General features: G+C 40.8%; 1 protein-coding gene across 1 annotated transcript in view; it reads left to right on the top strand.

Moving 5' to 3' along the window:
- Positions 1-7,034, top strand: part of LOC104406895 (dystonin-like) — a 69,877-nt gene extending 62,843 nt beyond the window's left edge. Inside the window, exons 40-43 of the mRNA XM_010016011.1 lie at positions 1,206-1,405; positions 1,876-1,986; positions 4,350-4,473; positions 5,783-7,034. Coding sequence (XP_010014313.1) covers positions 1,206-1,405; positions 1,876-1,986; positions 4,350-4,473; positions 5,783-6,048 — 701 coding nt within the window. The 3' untranslated portion in view covers positions 6,049-7,034. The remainder of the gene's footprint in view (positions 1-1,205; positions 1,406-1,875; positions 1,987-4,349; positions 4,474-5,782) is intronic.
- Positions 7,035-16,997: the final 9,963 nt, after the last annotated feature.

Below are 16,997 nucleotides of genomic sequence, written 5' to 3'. Positions count from 1 at the left end.
GAAAATCTGCATTTGCACCAAGGGCTTCTTGTGTATTCAGTTAAATCACATTTCAAAGGAGTGTTATCATAAACAGCTTTAAAATTATTTGACCTAGTTATATAGAATATATATAGAAAGCTTTTATTGCTTCTTTATGTCAGCAGATAAATACCATTGTTACAGACGTATACTTAGGACTGCAGCCGAGTCTGTCCTTTTTGCCTAGGAGACCTTTTCAGAACTCACCTCAGAGCACATAGGGGCAGCTTTTGCTCTGAGTCCTGTCCTTGGCCTGGTGCTCCAAGTCTCTTGCATATGCAGCTGCTGTACTTGATTTCTTCTCTTGCTAACGATTTTCTTTAATGTGACCCATGTCCTGTGTCATTTTTTCTAGTTCATCATCACGGGAGTAAAATGTTACGTTCGGAATCAAACTCTTCAATTACCACTCAGCCTACTATAGGTTGGCAAACCCCTCTCTTTGTCTCCCTCTCTTCCTCTTCTTCTCTCTCTTCATTTCCTTCCCACTTTTTAAATATATATACTTTTAACAATGTGCTTCACCCATCACATTTAGCTTAATATGTTCCTACATGGGCTGGTGCTTTGCAAGCTGATTTTTTTTTGACACGCTTAAAGAGTGTTTCAAAAACACTCTACTTGTCATTCACACTGACACAGTTAAATCCTAACATGTCTTGCATCTATTCTTGCAGAACATTCTCTCATATGTGTGTTTGTGTGTGTGTGAGTGCTTAGCCACCGTTACCTCATCATAGTTTGGATTTTGTGTTCATCATTGCATGTTGCCAAACTACATAACTACATAGTTTTGAATAAATATATTTGCTGCTTTCCTGTAATTTGTACTTAGCAATTTCTTCTGGAACATCCAAGCAAGTATTATTTATTATGAGTAGCTGTAGAGTTAGCAAAACTGCTCATCAGGTTGTGTCTATGTATTAATAGTTGATTGATTAACAATGATTTAGCACGTTGAGCATTCCATTATCACGCTGACTTCCTTTGATTTCCTGCTGGCATAAAGTATTAGAATAAGTGAGTTCTGCACATAACTCTTCTGTGTCTGAAATAAATGCATTACATAGTAATGCATTTTATTTATTGTTAAAATGTGTTGGAGTTGGCATGGCAAAAATGACTATAAGCACCCTTGTGACAATTTTCCTGTCTGACTAAATGAACACTTCTCTTTGCTGCAGCTAAAGGGAGGACAAACGTGGAGCTCCGTGAAAAGTTCATTTTGGCAGATGGTGCCAGTCAAAGCATGGCAGCTTTCCGACCAAGGGGCCGTAGGTCACGACCCTCTTCAAGGGGTGCCTCTCCCAACAGATCTACTTCTCTGTCAAGTCAAGCTGGCCAGGCAGCTGCTCCACAAGCAGTTGCTACGAGCACACCGAAGGTAAGGAGAAACAAACAAAAATACACTGCTTAACAGATTGGAGTTAACAGATGGGTTACCTTTTTTCTCACTTGCTCCAACAATACTGGTGCTTCTCCTAGATGATAAGGAAGAAGTATCTCAGTTTTATTTCATAGTCTGGGGAGGATCCGAGAAGTCTTTTCGGTGTATTTCCTCTACTGTTTATTTATGACACACGAATAGAAGAATTCTTTACATTTAAGGCACCACATGAGCTAACTGGCAATTTGGGAGTTGCTCTGAAAGAGCAATGAACCTCTCTATTTAATTAAAAAAATAAGTTCTGCTATTGCTTTGTTTCAGAATATTTGTCATCAGTTCTTCTTTCTGCTTAGTTTTTACTTCTACTGTAAGATTTGATCTCCCTGTGACAGCCTGGGTATCCTTCTCCATGACATTGTTTTCCATCTACTGTCCTTCATATTTTGATTTACCATTGTTTCATACAGACACCCCATCATTTAACACGCAACTATGGTAAACCATGGTTGACAAACAGCAAAACGTCAACTCCTTCTAAGCCACCAGAATCCTCAGACTATCAAGGGTCATCTGCAGAGGTACAGTAAGGACAGAGATTCTAGTCTAATGACCTTCCTTCACTAAAACTGTCACCTCACTAACAGCCACTAGAGTTTTAGTGCTTCAGAGCTGCAACATCTTTGGCATATTAATGCATTGTCTTTGTTTTAGACCTTTGTCAAATTATTTCTTTCCATATTTTTTCTTCCCAAGTCTTTTTTTTTTGTTTGTTTGTTTTTTGTTTGTTTTTTTTTGTTTTTGATGTTCTGTTTGTTATGGTTTTTGACTTTCAGGAAAACCCAGCCTCAATGAATTTATGTTTAAAGTGCAAGTGGTTAATAAATCGTAACAGTGTGCAATGAACTGGTTGAGCAAATGTGGAAAAGCAGGAAAAATCATGATCTCCAGGGCAAAACTATTCCATAAAGAAATACCCGATCACTGTGAAGAAGATGGCACAAAAGACTGACTGTGATACATAAATGTTTCCAACAACTGGAAGTTTTGTTTAGGCGGGTAGTGACCAATCGTTGCTCTAATGAGATAGCTATTTGATGACTTAACAGGAAATGAGCCTTGGTCTTATTTCCAGCCCAGGACTTACACAGAAATTGCTGGTGTAACAGTTAGGATTGTGCCAGCATTTAAGTTGTATGATGAAAATTTGAATGGGCTTGTTGCCGGAGTGTCTCCTCTCATGTCATTACAGTCAGTGAAAAGATTGCAGCTGGATCAGGCTGCAGACTGACTTGTCACTTGCAGGAGTTACTCTTGCCTTGAGTTAGATGGAGGGCTTGGTGAAGGGAAGCTTGTGCCACCATCACCTCTCTTGTATCTGCTCTTCACAAATCTGCGCTTTGATGCCTATTGCTATTCATGTGACACCCTCTGGTGCTGGGTTTACATGACCTTGGTGTGGCTTTGCTCAGAGATGCATAACGAACTTTTCACTCCCTCCTTCTGTGACAGTGGGTTCCTTACCTGTGCGCACTGCAGGCCTGTGTATGTATACAGCACTTCAAGCACATGGGGCTGTTGCTTAGAATAAGTAACGATAGCACAGAGTTGAGTCAGTTGTCAGTTTCTAATATATTCCTCTATTTCTTTCATCTCTTAGCTGATTGTAAGATTAATTGGTGGTACTTAAAAGGGTTTATAGATGTGGAAAGGTGTCGTTTTCTTCAAATTACAGTGAGGTGAAAGCAGTTGGGGTTGATTTCAAATGAGGGCACTGTATTTACTACCTGCTGTTACAACTGCCAGTGAGTTTCTTTTATGTAAACCACCATGGTTTAAGATTACAAATGGGACAAGTAGGGTGGGGTAGGTTGCAGTGGATTTCTGAGGCATTCTGCAGCAGTTTCTGCCCCAGAGAGTGGTTTTTTATTTTATGTGTACACTGCATTTGAGTTTAGGGCAGATGTTAAGAACAAGCTTGATATCTTCCTGTGCCAATGATTCTGTCCCAGTGCCTTGCCCAAAGTGCAGAAGTGGAGGTAATAGGGAGCTTTCCCTTAGTAACTAATTCTACCCCGCCATTTTTTGGGCATCAAAGGCATAGAACACACAGTGCTGGTATCCAGGCCACTCAGCATGCCACGGTCATCACTGCAGTGTTTAGTCATTGTACTGGATATTTACTGAGTATTTTTGTGTTGAGTAAATGAATATGAATACCGTGGTTTTATTTGCATGCACTTCCTGTCTTACATACTACATGCGTTTGAGATTTGAGGATTTAATTCTTGGGGCTTTGAAAGAAATTGGCCCATTTGGGGCAGATTGTAAATCAAGACTCATTTTATTTCAAAACTGAGAAAGCAGGCAGGGTCAGCTTGTGGAGTAGAGACATTTCAGACACTACACTGAAAACAAGAACTTTCTAAATTAGACTTAGGTCTTTTTTCTGGAGGAGGCTTTGAAATTCAGTAGTTTTGTTTTGCCTTCAAAATACTTGTGAAATTAAAACATGACCTATAGCCATGTGGAAAGTCAAGCTGTGCAGACATAAAACCTCCACTACTTATGTCTATTTAAGTCATGTACCATCAACTAATCTTACATGCTTTACTAATTACAAGAAGGTAGCATTTTTCTTTCTTCATATGCATTGAAATACGCATAAAGAATGCTAAAGGGGTAATATCAATCAGACTGGTTTTGTTGTTTTACATTTGCACTACGTCAAATATTAACTGCTAAAGGAATGTTCAAAATTTCACATTATGAAAATGTCTGTAGTGACTCAAACCGGTATTTCAGATTTGCAGTGAATGTTGTTATGATGATCATATTCTGCGCTGTGAGCTACCTAATACCAGCCAGACCTTGTCTGCAGTAGTGGCAGCCGAAAAAAAACCTTTTTTTTCTTTTCTTTTTTTTTTTTTTTTAATTTGCATAGGGAACACCAATTCAAGGAAGTAAGCTCAGACTGCCGGGATATCTGTCAGGGAAGGGTTTCCACTCTGGAGAAGACAGTGGCATCCTGTCAACAGCAGCTACCAGAGTTAGAGCTCAGTTTGCAGGTGAGTGTCTTTACTTCAGAGCTTGATCTGCCCCTTGCTTTGTTTTCCACCTGAATGCTTAGGGTCATGTGAGGGAGATGTCAGAAGAGTGGGAAGGAGTGAAAGTCCTACATTAGTATGGCCAAGGGCGCGCATAATCAGGATAATGGTCCTCTGTTTACATGGTTGCACAGCCAGTACATTTGGCTTTGGATGTGCAAATTCACAACTGCAGCCTTCTTGACAATGTTATCTGCAGTGTATCTGCCTAAGGAACTAGGGAAGAAGCATTTACTTAAAATAAAGGGTTCAGTTCTTGACAGTATTCAAGTTCAACTGTGATGGAACAAGGTGGTCACTTAATCATGACTTGTCCATTCCTTGCGAAAGAAGAACTGTGGGGAGCAGCTGTAGATGACCTTATTAATGGAATATCCCATAGAGATTTTTAAAACAGTATATGAAAATAGAAAGCGATGAAGCTGTGCTCTTCCAGAATCCTCAGAGCAGCTCTGTGTAGGGGACAGGGCTGGATGGTTAGAACAGAAGATACCTTTACTGTCTTTCCCTCACATCTTAAGCTCTGTAGAGCACACCAAGCAGTACTGGAAAATCCTGTTCAAAGAGTACATGTCTTCTATAGGTTTGAAACAGGAGCCACCTAAGATTCCAGTTTCAACTTTTATTTTCTTCACACATACAGGGAACCAGATTTCTTAAGATCAAAAATATTCTATAAGTAATGGGAAAATTATGAAAAAAACACGTTAATGATCTTCTGTTAAAGATTCTTTGTTGTGGTTTTTTTCTTCATGGCACATTGTCTGGGCAGGCGTTCACTTTAGCAGGCTTGCTGAGGGCTCATTTACTCAGCCCTTTCCTTGGGAGAATGTGTACTCTGCCCTTGCTTACTTGCAGCTTTCAACTGTATGGGTTTGATTTTTTTTTAGAAAGGAACATACATCAAGAAATTCTGAATGCATTAAGAGGCCACATATTGAATTCTTTCAATTCATAGCTGAGGAAATGGCAGTGGAAAGAAAGGCCCTGGCTGTTGAGTGAATACACAATGTGTTTTTAGTGAGTAGAGAAAAGTTGCCAGGATAATACATTTTTAATGAGATGTGCTAGTGACAAATTAACTATGGCTCAGCATTTGATCTCACATTTCCTTCTCTTTAGTGGGAGGTATGGCATCATCTAGCTTGCCTGGCAGAGAAGTTCAGTTTGTGCAACGAGGAATGTTCGGGGTTGCCAAAGACCTAGCAAAGACCTGCGCACCCTTTCCATCCTTACCTCCAATACTGATGGTTATACTCTCTCATTCTAGAAACCAGAAGAACTCCAAGCAGACCTGGAAGCCGAGCAGGAAGCAAGGCTGGCAGCAGGTCAAGTAGCCGCCGCGGCAGTGACGCATCTGACTTTGACATTTCAGAAATCCAGTCTGTGTGCTCAGATATGTCAGAGACTGTTCCTGCCACAAGCAGACCGACACCCCGAGCAGGTTCTCGGCCAGGAGCAGCCAAGCCTTCCAAAATTCCAACTCCCCAGAGAAGGCCACTAGCCAGCAAATTGGACAAGTCCTTGAAGAGATAATATGGTTGGCTCCGGAAAGGTGTTTTGTTTTTGCATTAAGTATTTAAGTTCGTAAGATGTAAAATATTATGTAGAAATTATTGTGAAATATCGCAAGAGGTGGATTTTTAATTCTGCAGATGGCCTTATTTGTGTATTTGTCTTCTTATTTTATGTGTATAATTTTTGTCAGATTTGTTTTTGGTTTTGCCATATCCTGTGAGAAAGGAGAAGAGTTTTAATGTAAACTAACAGTTGTACACAGTAATGTGTAGAAAGTACACTAAAAATAATTGCCGAATGTACAGTGTACCGAATGTACAGTAAGTCTCTGCAACCTCAATAAAATAGGCCTATCACTATGTCATTAGTTAACAGTAAAGGATACCTCATGATTTTTCTTTAAAAAAGAAAAAGAGAATACTAAAACGCCAAAAGACACAATTACACATTTTGAGCTAACTAAACAAACACGAAAGGATGTACGGCAAAACTACTAAGGAATACAAACCCACATTCACAGTACCCTTATTTATACAGCATCTCTCAGAGAACTCACAGAGTTAATTAAGCACTCGCCAGTAATATGATACTCCAATACCTTGCAGCATTTCTGTGCCATTGCTTTCAGTGAGGCCAGACACATTCTGGATATCTGAACTATTATTCTGTAAGAATATCAATATAAAGTGCATTCATGTAAATGTGAGGTTTTCTTTTGCTTGAGTGGATGGTAGCACTGTATCATTGAACTCATTTTGTATCAAAGCAATTTTGCTTGCAGAAAGCTCCAAAATAAACATGTCCCTTAACTTTATTTCTATTGTATTTCTTATTTCACAGGAAGGTGTTTTTCTGCATTATGTCTTAGGGCATATATCATTTCAAATGATCAGTAATTGCCATAGGAACATAGGCTTTATGTAATTTCCCATTGTCAGCAATCAGATTTTGGTTAGCTACTGTATTTGTTTAATAAAACACTAAATTGCACATACGAGATCATATGACATTATATGTAATTATTGTGTGTCGACAGTTATTTTCTCCTTATTAAACTGTGACATTTCTATACCATGTATGAAAGACCTGAAGACCAATTCAGTTACTCTTTATGTCAGGGAAATATTTTTGCTGTTCATGGCTTCTTTGAAAGTATTAATAAATTTCAGTGGGAAAAGGATGCAGCTTGAAATGGGAGTGCTGTAGAACAGCTGGATAGATAGAACAGATGTAGTGATAGAATCCCTAGAAATTCAAAATGCTCTTTGATAATATCAGGAAGACTTGGGTAGAATTTAGCCAACATGACAGACTAAATGGTTGGAACGTGACCATTTGTATACTAGAAAGTGCTGTACCTTTACTACAGGAATTTTAGGGGAAGGCTGGTTTTTGATTGGTCCCTTAACATGCTGAAAATGAAGGAAAAGCTCAGTTGATTGCATGCAGATAATGGTGATATCTGCATTTGTTGCTAACACTTCTTGGCAGTATTACTGTGGGCAATGTTTTCTGAGTTGACACAAGAGCTTCCTGCAGACACACAAGTTGACTCACACAATTGGTTTGTAAGAAACAGGAAAACAATACTCAAAAAGATAATTGAATCAATCAAAATCCACTTGTGTCAGGATTTCCTCCAAGACAGAGCTCTGTGTGTGTTTGTGGGAAGCAGGCAATGACCAGCCCTACTGCAGCTGGTTTGGGAATCGGCACATGCATTTACTGGTACTAAAGCATCAGTCTCTGCTGTGGTGCTTTCTTTGCATGATTCACCTCTCCCATTGCTGCTCTTTGTCCAGTGATTGCTTTCCTTGAACACTAACATACATCAGGATGACTTCAGTGCTTTTTGGAACCGCCATTGGATAGAGAAGTAGTCTACATGTACATATGGTCACTGGAGCATCTCTACTTGGCAGCAGGAGAAAGGAAAAGGGTAGAGTTTAGGCACTTGCACTGATAATGTGGCTGTAGGAGGAGGTGGTGCTCACTGTGACATTCCTGGTGCATTTTGTAACCACAGGGCTGAAGCTGAAGGATGTAGGGATGGCAAATCTGAGTAACTCCTTTGCAAGAATAGTTATGTAGTTCAGTTCTTTGTATCCCAAATGGATGGAGCAGCTCACTCCACATTGAGGCAGTGTTGGCAGCTGCCTGAAGCACCTTGTATGTAAGTTTTACTCGTAGCTTACATGTATGTGTAATGCTTCATTAATTTTACAACTTGCTAGATTTTTCATGTTGCTACATTGTAACTTTACAGAAATATTAGAGCTGTGACCAGCCTCTGAGAAACTCAAGTGTCAGCTGAAAGGGCCCAAGGACTAAGTGGATTTCTGTGGCTTATTGGCTACTGCAGAACAGGGGAGGCTGGGACTGGCAAAGGAGGGAAGTTCAATTATGGCTGGAGAGAATCGTCCAATACTGGAAACCCAATTAATAGTAAATTAAATGGGACAGGAATTCTAGTTAGAAAACCTAAATTCATGATAGAAAACTGAAATCTCTCTCCTTACCTTATTTTCCTTCTTCCAAAGATTATTTAACTGCTTTAGATAGATGCTAAGAACTCCCAAAACTGAGGCTTTCCAAAATTCTGATTCCTGTGCTACAGAAATCTTAGTGGCAAAAATCTGAAAATAAACCTTGGATCTTCTGCACATCTGCGACCCAGCGACCAACCTGCAGAATCTGATGAAAAAGGCATCTTGTGGACTTGCCAGTAACCGATGGGTAGCTCGGTTTTAGCGAACTGGTTTTGTAAAGAGAGAAGTGATGTTAAAATTCCATCTCCATGTAATTCAAAAATGTTTCTTCTTTGGTACCAGCATAAATGAGAGAGTAAGAATCAGCCGCATAACCACATCTCCACCTTGTTTAGTCACGTGAGTTTTTACCTAACCCCATCATGGGAGGTGCATTTTCTCCTTTCTATTATCTTCCTTCCAGCAACAGGAGTTGATCATGAATTCACCCAGCCTGCTGGACGACTCTTGAGTAGAGTCAACCTTTTCCTGTGGCCTAGACTTTTAGGGTGGGAAATACACTGTGATTCCCCTGCACACTGCAGGAGCAGAGGTGATGGGGAGGGAAGAAGGATTGGAAAGCCGATAGCAATTAGACCCGTATTTTTCAGTGTATGTTTAGCATGTGGAAAAACTGGCTCAGTTGTAGACTCCTTTACTTTTTCAGTCGTTTTCAGCTTTCCACGTTTCTGGTTTGCTGCCTTCAAAATGGGAAAGTGTCCATGGAATATTCTGAAAACTGCAGATGAAATCTGTAAGTAAGAAATACACCATTAGAAGAGCTAGTGATGTCTTGTGGCCTAGGCTACCTCAGCTTCTTCAGCTGAGGTGTATTGGGAGCCTCTTAATTACATGGTAATATGATAAATGATGGTAATTCAGGCCTTGCCTGCAGCACATCTCTTCACAAAAGTGTAAGGATGAGGTTATGTGCAATCCTTATTTAAAAATTAATGCCTTTCATAAAAATAAACTCTGATGCAAGCAGCTATGCCATGCCATAGTCAGCAGCAATGTCTGAACTTGTAGCTGCCTCTGCTGATGTCTGAGAAGAGACCAGCGAGACTGTCTACACCCCACAGCTTGTGTATGAGAGAGGGGCCATAGGGCTTATGATGTTGGTCACAGTATGTGGCCGGAGGACAAATTGCTGAGCACTTGCTGTAATACTCTCTGAATAACCAAAGGGATGGAAAATAATCATCCCCTGTTTTGCTGCGTCTCAGTACAGCTGCCCTAAGAGCTTCCAGGTGTTTCCAGTTCCTGGGCTGTATGGCAGCCTCTGAGTTCATCCTAGGCTGGTGGTTCTAAGCTTGATAGTTGCTCTAAATGTGGGCCGTAGTAGAGAGTGCTGATGTCAGCAGGCTTATACCTTCATGCAGGGTGAGCAGAATTTTGTAGAACAAAGAAAAGGTGCTTTCCTAAATTAAAATTGTTCTTTGTGCTGAATTTGAATAACCTGTTTGCAGACATGGAGGTGGGAGAGGTGGTTGGCTTGGGTGCTTGCTTCTTCTTCAAAAGCATTGGCAGGTTAAATGCAGGTAGTTTACTCATCTCTGTAGAAAAAAGATGTACTTGTTAAAAAGGGGAAGGTTGCAGAGGAAAAGGGAGGCCTTCAGAAGTAATGGATGAGACAGCAGCTTAAATTTCATGTAACTTGCATGAAAATGCTTAGTGGCTGATACTATTGAGGGGGGGTTTATGCAGATTGAAGTCCTTCTGTTAAGACTTGTTCAGAGTTTGGCTGTTGCAAATGAAGTGGTATCTGACCTGCAGCTAAAAGAGTCTTTGGGGTTGTCTTTTCATAATTAAGTAATTCTTCTGAACTGAAATGGTTTAAATAGTGTGAATTGCAGCTCGGGGTGCTCAAACTGCATTTCTGTATTTGAAGTTTTTTTGATGAAGGTGAATTGCGTAACTTATCTGGCATCTTGGATGAGTCAGTACGAGAAAGTTAATAGATGTGTTCTTAGAACTTGGATGATTGAATATGAGTAAGAACTTCAAGCCATAAATCAGGCCCTGTCAGCATCTACAGTGGTTTTTGTTCCTCCGGGAAGAGGCAGCCAGAGTGATAGCTCTGTCCTGACAGGAAAGGCTGACTTGAAGCTTTCTGTGGAGATCACGATGGTCTTTCCAGCATTCAGAAGAATATCCAACACCATTACTATGTTTTTTCCTCTCTTTGGGTCTCGATCATGGCTCTTCCAAATACTATTTTATTGGCAGAATAAGGGGGACCTAGGGACCTATGGAAGAGTTTGCACTGTCTGGGCTATTTTTAAAGGCAATGAGTTCATATGATAAAGGTGTATCTCTCTAAAAGTTTACAATCAAAGTGTAAGACAGGGAACAAGTCAGTTCAAAATAAAGATGAAAGAAAAGACTTGTAAATACTGCAAATACTGAGCAACTCCATGTTTGCAGAAGAGGGGCATAGCTTCACTTCTAGCAACGTTGATTTGAAGCTTTATAGACCAAACCAACAAATCAGTGTCATCAGGAGTATGTAGTGACTGCTACAAGAACTGAAGGGTGAAGTAGCTGAGCTACTACCTGGAGTCCTCTCCTCTCATGTGAACATGAGAGGATTGAAAAGTGAGCACTGGGAAACTGCTGACTTGAAAAAAAGGTGCATTAGTGAAAAACTGAGTAGATACAGTATGGAAGAGTTGGCTTAGCTTCTGGAGGAAACTCACACCTTACAAGCTGCTGGAAACCCTTGAAGGTATCAGCTAGTGTGGACAATGGTTGAGATAGACCACACGGCTTTGCAAAGAGATTCAACAAGTTCTCAAAGAAGTAAGCACTTACAGGATCAGAAGAAAGGTCTTCATGAGGATAAGCACATTGAAAGCTAGGAAAGGCAGCATAGGAGAAGGTGGTCTGTTTTAACAGAAGAAAGAGGTCTGCAGTGGGGCCCTTGGCAGGTCTTAATGCAAAGCTGCAAATGCTGGCTCAGAAGTTCCTGAAGTGCACACTGTTGGACGAGTGCTCTGGAAAAAAACATCACTGCATTGATTCATCGTGCCTCTTAGGAGGTGTGCATTGCTTTGGGGTGACACTGAGGATCCCGCAGTGACTAGCTCAGCCTCAGCCAACTAACCTTTAGGTGGCTCATTTAAGTAGAATAAATCCCACCCTGAATATATGGGTCTATTTCTAGCTAAGGGTAACATGGGATGGGATTTTCATGAATGGTTTGGAAGTTCCGCTGCTGCTGGCTTTTATCACTTACACACCCTTTTGGTGCACTAAGTGTGTTCTAGGGCTATGCAAAGCATGGACCATTGTATAATTTGGCACCATTTCTGGTCCCATTCAGGAGATGTAAACCATGTAAGATGGGTGGAGAATCCAGTCACATTACTGTTCGGACTCTTAAGACTTTAGGAGCTATTGCACATTCCTGGATCCTTCAGCAGCAAACCCAGATACAAGCAAGTGCATTCCCCTCTGTGCTGCTCCCTTGCAAGGCACCTGCAAATCCTGTTTCCTTTGAGTTCTCTGGTCATTCACCCTACTGGGATCCACTGGCATCAGTGTAAATGAACACATCTTTCATGGGACACTCTGACAGGCCTTGCACATCCTTAAGACCCAAAGCATTTTAAAACTTAAGTCATTGAAAAGATACCACACTGACATGTTTCTCTTCAAGTGTCCTATGGATCAGAGGAAGATAACAGAAAGGGGTTTTCCCAAAAGACATGAACTATTCATTACTTTGGTGTGGTTGCTTTTCAGTTTGTTTTTCTTTTTTCCCCCCTCTATTTGCATTCTAAATAATCATAATTGAGTGTGGCTGAGCATAAATAGGTCTTTCTGGAATTAAGAAAAATAAATAAGTGTTAAGTTCTGGGTGCAATGAATGTTTACTGAAAACTGGTTCTTTGAATAGCTCTCAATTCAGTCAAAAATGAATCCAGAGCACAGTTTGTTATAGTGGAACTCAAGGACAGAACATAGACATTCATTTTAAAGCAAATTTAATTTGTTCTATAGAAATACAATGAAATGTAGTAAACAAGCCGCAAATAAATCAGGCAAGCCTGATGCCTTTTCCAAAAGGAAAGCAGAGCACTGTTGACTTGATGCTCTTTCCACACATCATTGTTGTTTTTCCCTCCCTGAGTACGTCTGCAGGTACTCAGTGCAGTTGTTCTGAACTGTAGAGCAGCTCTGCAGCACTTCCTATTAAGCTGAGCAAACCGCATTTCCCAGCCGGTGTGCGAGGCTCTCTAACAAAAGCCGAAGTGATGCTTTGGGCAGCCAGATGGCGAGGAGGGTGTGTGAGTGTGAGTGTCAGCTCCTGAACTCGGGCTGAACCTCCCGCCTGCGGTCCCTGTGCAGGCACAGCTGCCTCCTCGCCCGGGAGACCTGGCAGCGGCTGGAGAGAAGCAGCCTGTCGGGAGGTGATGCCTCATTATTCCTGCCGATGCTCGGGAAGATGGTTAGTCTGACCGCAGCTTGTTCAGACATTGGAAAGCCTTCGTAAGCCTGCTGCTGTGGTCGCTCAGCCAGCACAGACTTCTCCATGTGATTTCTTCTTTATATCCATGCTGCGTTTGCTTGAGAGATTAAATAATGAAGAATAATATTTAATAATCTGTTACCCCACACAATTCAGGGCTTTATTTCCTCCCTCTCTCTTTTTTTTTCTACCATCTTATGAGGACTTATTAAATGTTTCCAGATTTTTGAGGAGGGTTTTGTTCTTAGTGATGCAAAAGAATTTTAATATAGCTCTTGCTAATGGAAAAGCTCTTGCTGATTACTGATGGAAACTTCAGCCCCTGAGTGAGCATTTTGTATTTGGTAGCTTTAAAGCTTTCTATGTGAGAGAACTCCTCCTCCCCTCCAAGTTCCCACTCTGCTTCCAGTGATGTGTGTATGACTCTCCAAAAATGTTGCCATGATCTCATCCAGTAAAATAACCCTGGTCAGAACTAGCCCAAATCCTCCTTTAGGCTGTGGCAGTTACAGGGCCACAGACCTCTCTCCCCATTGCAGGAGCAGTGGTCACTGAGGTCAGTGGTCTGTCCATGGGCAGAGCTGGTGGCGAGGATGGCAAGCAGCTGCTCGGTAGCCCAGTTTCATGAGAACAAGACTTCTGTGATAGTTGGGCACGCTCACGCCCAGCAGCAAGAGGCCTTATTTCCCCCAGCCAGACCATGCTGGTGCTGGGAGGGTTCTTCACACGTTGGTCCTGTCCTCTTTCTACTTCAGGTGGCTTCACTGGGCTCAGGGCTGGCTGCTTCTTCCAGTTAGTTGCTTATCACAAAGTGGGGCTATGTATAGAGCAAGAACTACCCCAGTGGTTTCCAAAGTCTGCAACTGAATAGCTCTTAACTTGGTCAGGAATAGTTATCAGTAACAACATCGCCTCTTGGCTGCTCTGACATTTCTTCTTTGGCACGAATCTGAGCATCTTCTCAGGAATGTCTTTTCATGTTATGTCTTTATATGTTAGTAGTCAGATCCTGGCCCTGAATGCTGCGTTATTTAACTCTAAGGTATAAGATGTGGCCTCCAACTCTACATCACCTTGCGTGTCCTGCTGGTCAACTGAGATGGACCAGGATTTATGCTACTTGTGTGCAAGTACCTCATAGGAGTAAGTGAGTATTGCAACTCAGATCTGCAAGTTATGGTTTGTTCTTTTCTAATCTTCCCTCGAGGGCAGGTATCTGTGGTGGAGATTTCCAGTTTGGTCATGTTTGGTTTTTTATTCACAAAGCTTCATGGGTTTTGTGTTGGAAGGACTGTTGGAGATGTACTCCTTTCTCCTCCAACTGGAACAGAGTAGGTTCTGTGAAACTGCTTTTCCTTCTTTCATAGAATGTGGCTGAAATTTAGAATTAATTCCTCTAAAACCTGTCTTTGAAAATGAGAAATAATTTTGTAGAAAATGCCATGGTGCTGGAAGGGGCAGAACTGTCTCCTGTGATTTTTATTAACCATGATTTGAGTTTAACTAGTTTTGGCAGAAAAGACAGGTAGATAATGCAGGCCCATTCCTTTGCCTTCTTAAGTTTTTCTCTGGTTTGTGTTATTCTTTTCTACCGAAACACTAGTAGAAGTAGACAGTCAGAAATTTCCTAAATAGCAATGCTAAATAAAAAAGGGGATTACCAGCTGGAGCTGAGTTTTTCAATAAAAATGGCAGAGATTAAGGACTCTTTTTCCTTATCTTAGATATATAGCCTGCTGTATAAAGGAATGTCTTGCCATAGTATGTCTTTATATATTAGTGATCAGACTCTGGCCCTGAATGCTGTGTTACTAAACTCTAGGGTACAAGATGAGGTCTCCAACTCTTACATAAATAAAGGGAAATATTTTTGACTGAGTACTCCAATGATCTTGAGGGAGTTTTCGTTCAGGCACAGTGTTGTCATTTGGCTATTAAAAAAAACCCAAAACCGAATAAATACCCAATTGTGCAATAATTTTGCAGGGTATGATTGTAAATGTACTGAAAACATTCAGAAGCATCCATTGGATGGGCAGTATTTTAGGCAGCTGTGATAACATCAAGTGATGATTTGGAGAGTTCTGTTTTGAGGGTTGTTGGTGGTTTTTTGCTGGTTAAGTGCCTGTGTATGAGCTTACCAGCATGAGGTCATTTGCAGTCCAACACAAGGATGTATGCATGGCTTAGAAGGTAGAGATAGAGATAAAAATCTGTTGGATTGAAATCCAAGAGGAGAAGACATCATTTTTTTGTTGTGATATTAACTTGCAATGAAACATTTTGCTGTAAATTGTAGTGTGTACACTCAAATGTGTAGTCTCAGACTGGAGCACCAGCTGTGTCTGTCACTGGAGAGATCTAGTTAGCAATGCATGGCAGAAAAAATTATAGCATAATTTATTTATACCTCTTAGAATTGCAGAAATAAGGCTGTAATCCATGTGCCTGGAGACAAAAGGATTTGTCCTTGTTCCTATCCTGTCCAAGGATGTTATATCACAGTGATAAAATGCCATTGTGATGGACAACAAAGGAAAAAGCAAATTAAAGCATAGTTCCTAATTAAAGTTTGAAATAATTGTTCAATTCAAGTAGAAATAGCTGACAGATTTGTCAAGTAAAGCATGAGCTTCGTGTCTTGTAGCACAAAGCTGTTTTCCTGGCTCTGAGCATTGGGGTGGGTGGGGGATGAGTTCGGGGTTGACTTGATCAAGCCTGGAGAAAGATGGCTAAAAACCAAGTTCTGTTTATATTCTTTTAAGTCAGTATTTAGTTGTGTTTCCTGTCAATGTTTTATTGCAGTTAGTCTTTCAGGAGGGGAGGCAGTCCAAGAGAAAACAGGCAGTCTCGGACTTAGTGTCATATCTTGCAACAGCTATTCTTTGGCAGGGCTCTATTCTGGCAGTAAAGCAGAAGATGAGCAGTGCTTCTTCAGGCTGATACAACGTCAGGAGAGTCTTTATGCAGAAGGATATTGCAAAGTGGTGTAAAGAAGCAAGCTAGAGTTTCAGGCTGGATGATACTGGGGCATTTCTTGAGCTGGTATTTCTTGACACAGTTCTGTAAGACACCAGTATAAAGCACTTGTGTGGTTGAATTACTGGAAACATGAAAAAATACCATAAGTGATAGATTCCTGGCTGGTCTTGGTTTGCCTCAGAAATGCTTTGCTGATGCTGTGCTTCCACCGAACATTAATATAACAAAACACATCTTGTTTTCAGCACTTCTGGTGGTGACTCTCCTCTCAAATCTCCAACTCTTTGTTGCCTGGTCTGGTGAAGTGGTTACGGCACCGTGCCAGGACTTTTCCTCCCTCACTGAACCGAAAGCTGTATGCACAGCGATGACTAGCAGATTTAGCAAAACAGAGATGGCATGTCTTGCTCACAGCGGGTTGGTTTTCTTGTTCTTGGATTTCATGGTTCTGGATGGAAAAATATACAATGACTGTTTGGTACTTCTGTTCCCTTTGGTGAATGAAACCAAGAAGTAAAGTGCACTGTGAGAATACAAAAGTCAATATATGCAAGTACTTTGAAAAATCCCAAATAAATGCAGGCCTAACTTTAATCTTCAATGGTTTGCCTTAGGATATTTTTTCTTGTTCATGCATATCTCTTCCTAACATATCACGAAGTTCACCTGGAGAATGGAATTCAAAATGTGCTAAACCACTTTTTTCTTTTTCTCTTTTCTTTTTTTTATTTTGTTCTGGGGCCAGTAGGTGCTTGATTTAGAATGGGATAAGTATTCTAGATACTTTCAAACTTTCTCTTATGTTAGAGATAATGTGTTATCTGAATTTTGCTCCAAAGAGAAGTTTAAAATCAAGAAACAGATGAGATATAGATAGATAGATGGAAGACCAGAAAAACACCTCTGTGCGAAGTTAAGTTAGAATTGCTCTGAACAACATGGCCCAAAGAGCAAATGCTCAAACGCATCTTGTTTCTAAAGGC

The sequence above is a fragment of the Nestor notabilis genome, unplaced genomic scaffold (assembly GCF_000696875.1).
Source record: "Nestor notabilis isolate BGI_N333 unplaced genomic scaffold, ASM69687v1 scaffold15106, whole genome shotgun sequence".
Taxonomy (NCBI): Eukaryota; Metazoa; Chordata; class Aves; order Psittaciformes; family Psittacidae; genus Nestor; species Nestor notabilis.
The sequence above is the reverse complement of the archived record's forward strand: the minus strand, read 5'-3'. Positions and strand labels throughout refer to the sequence as shown.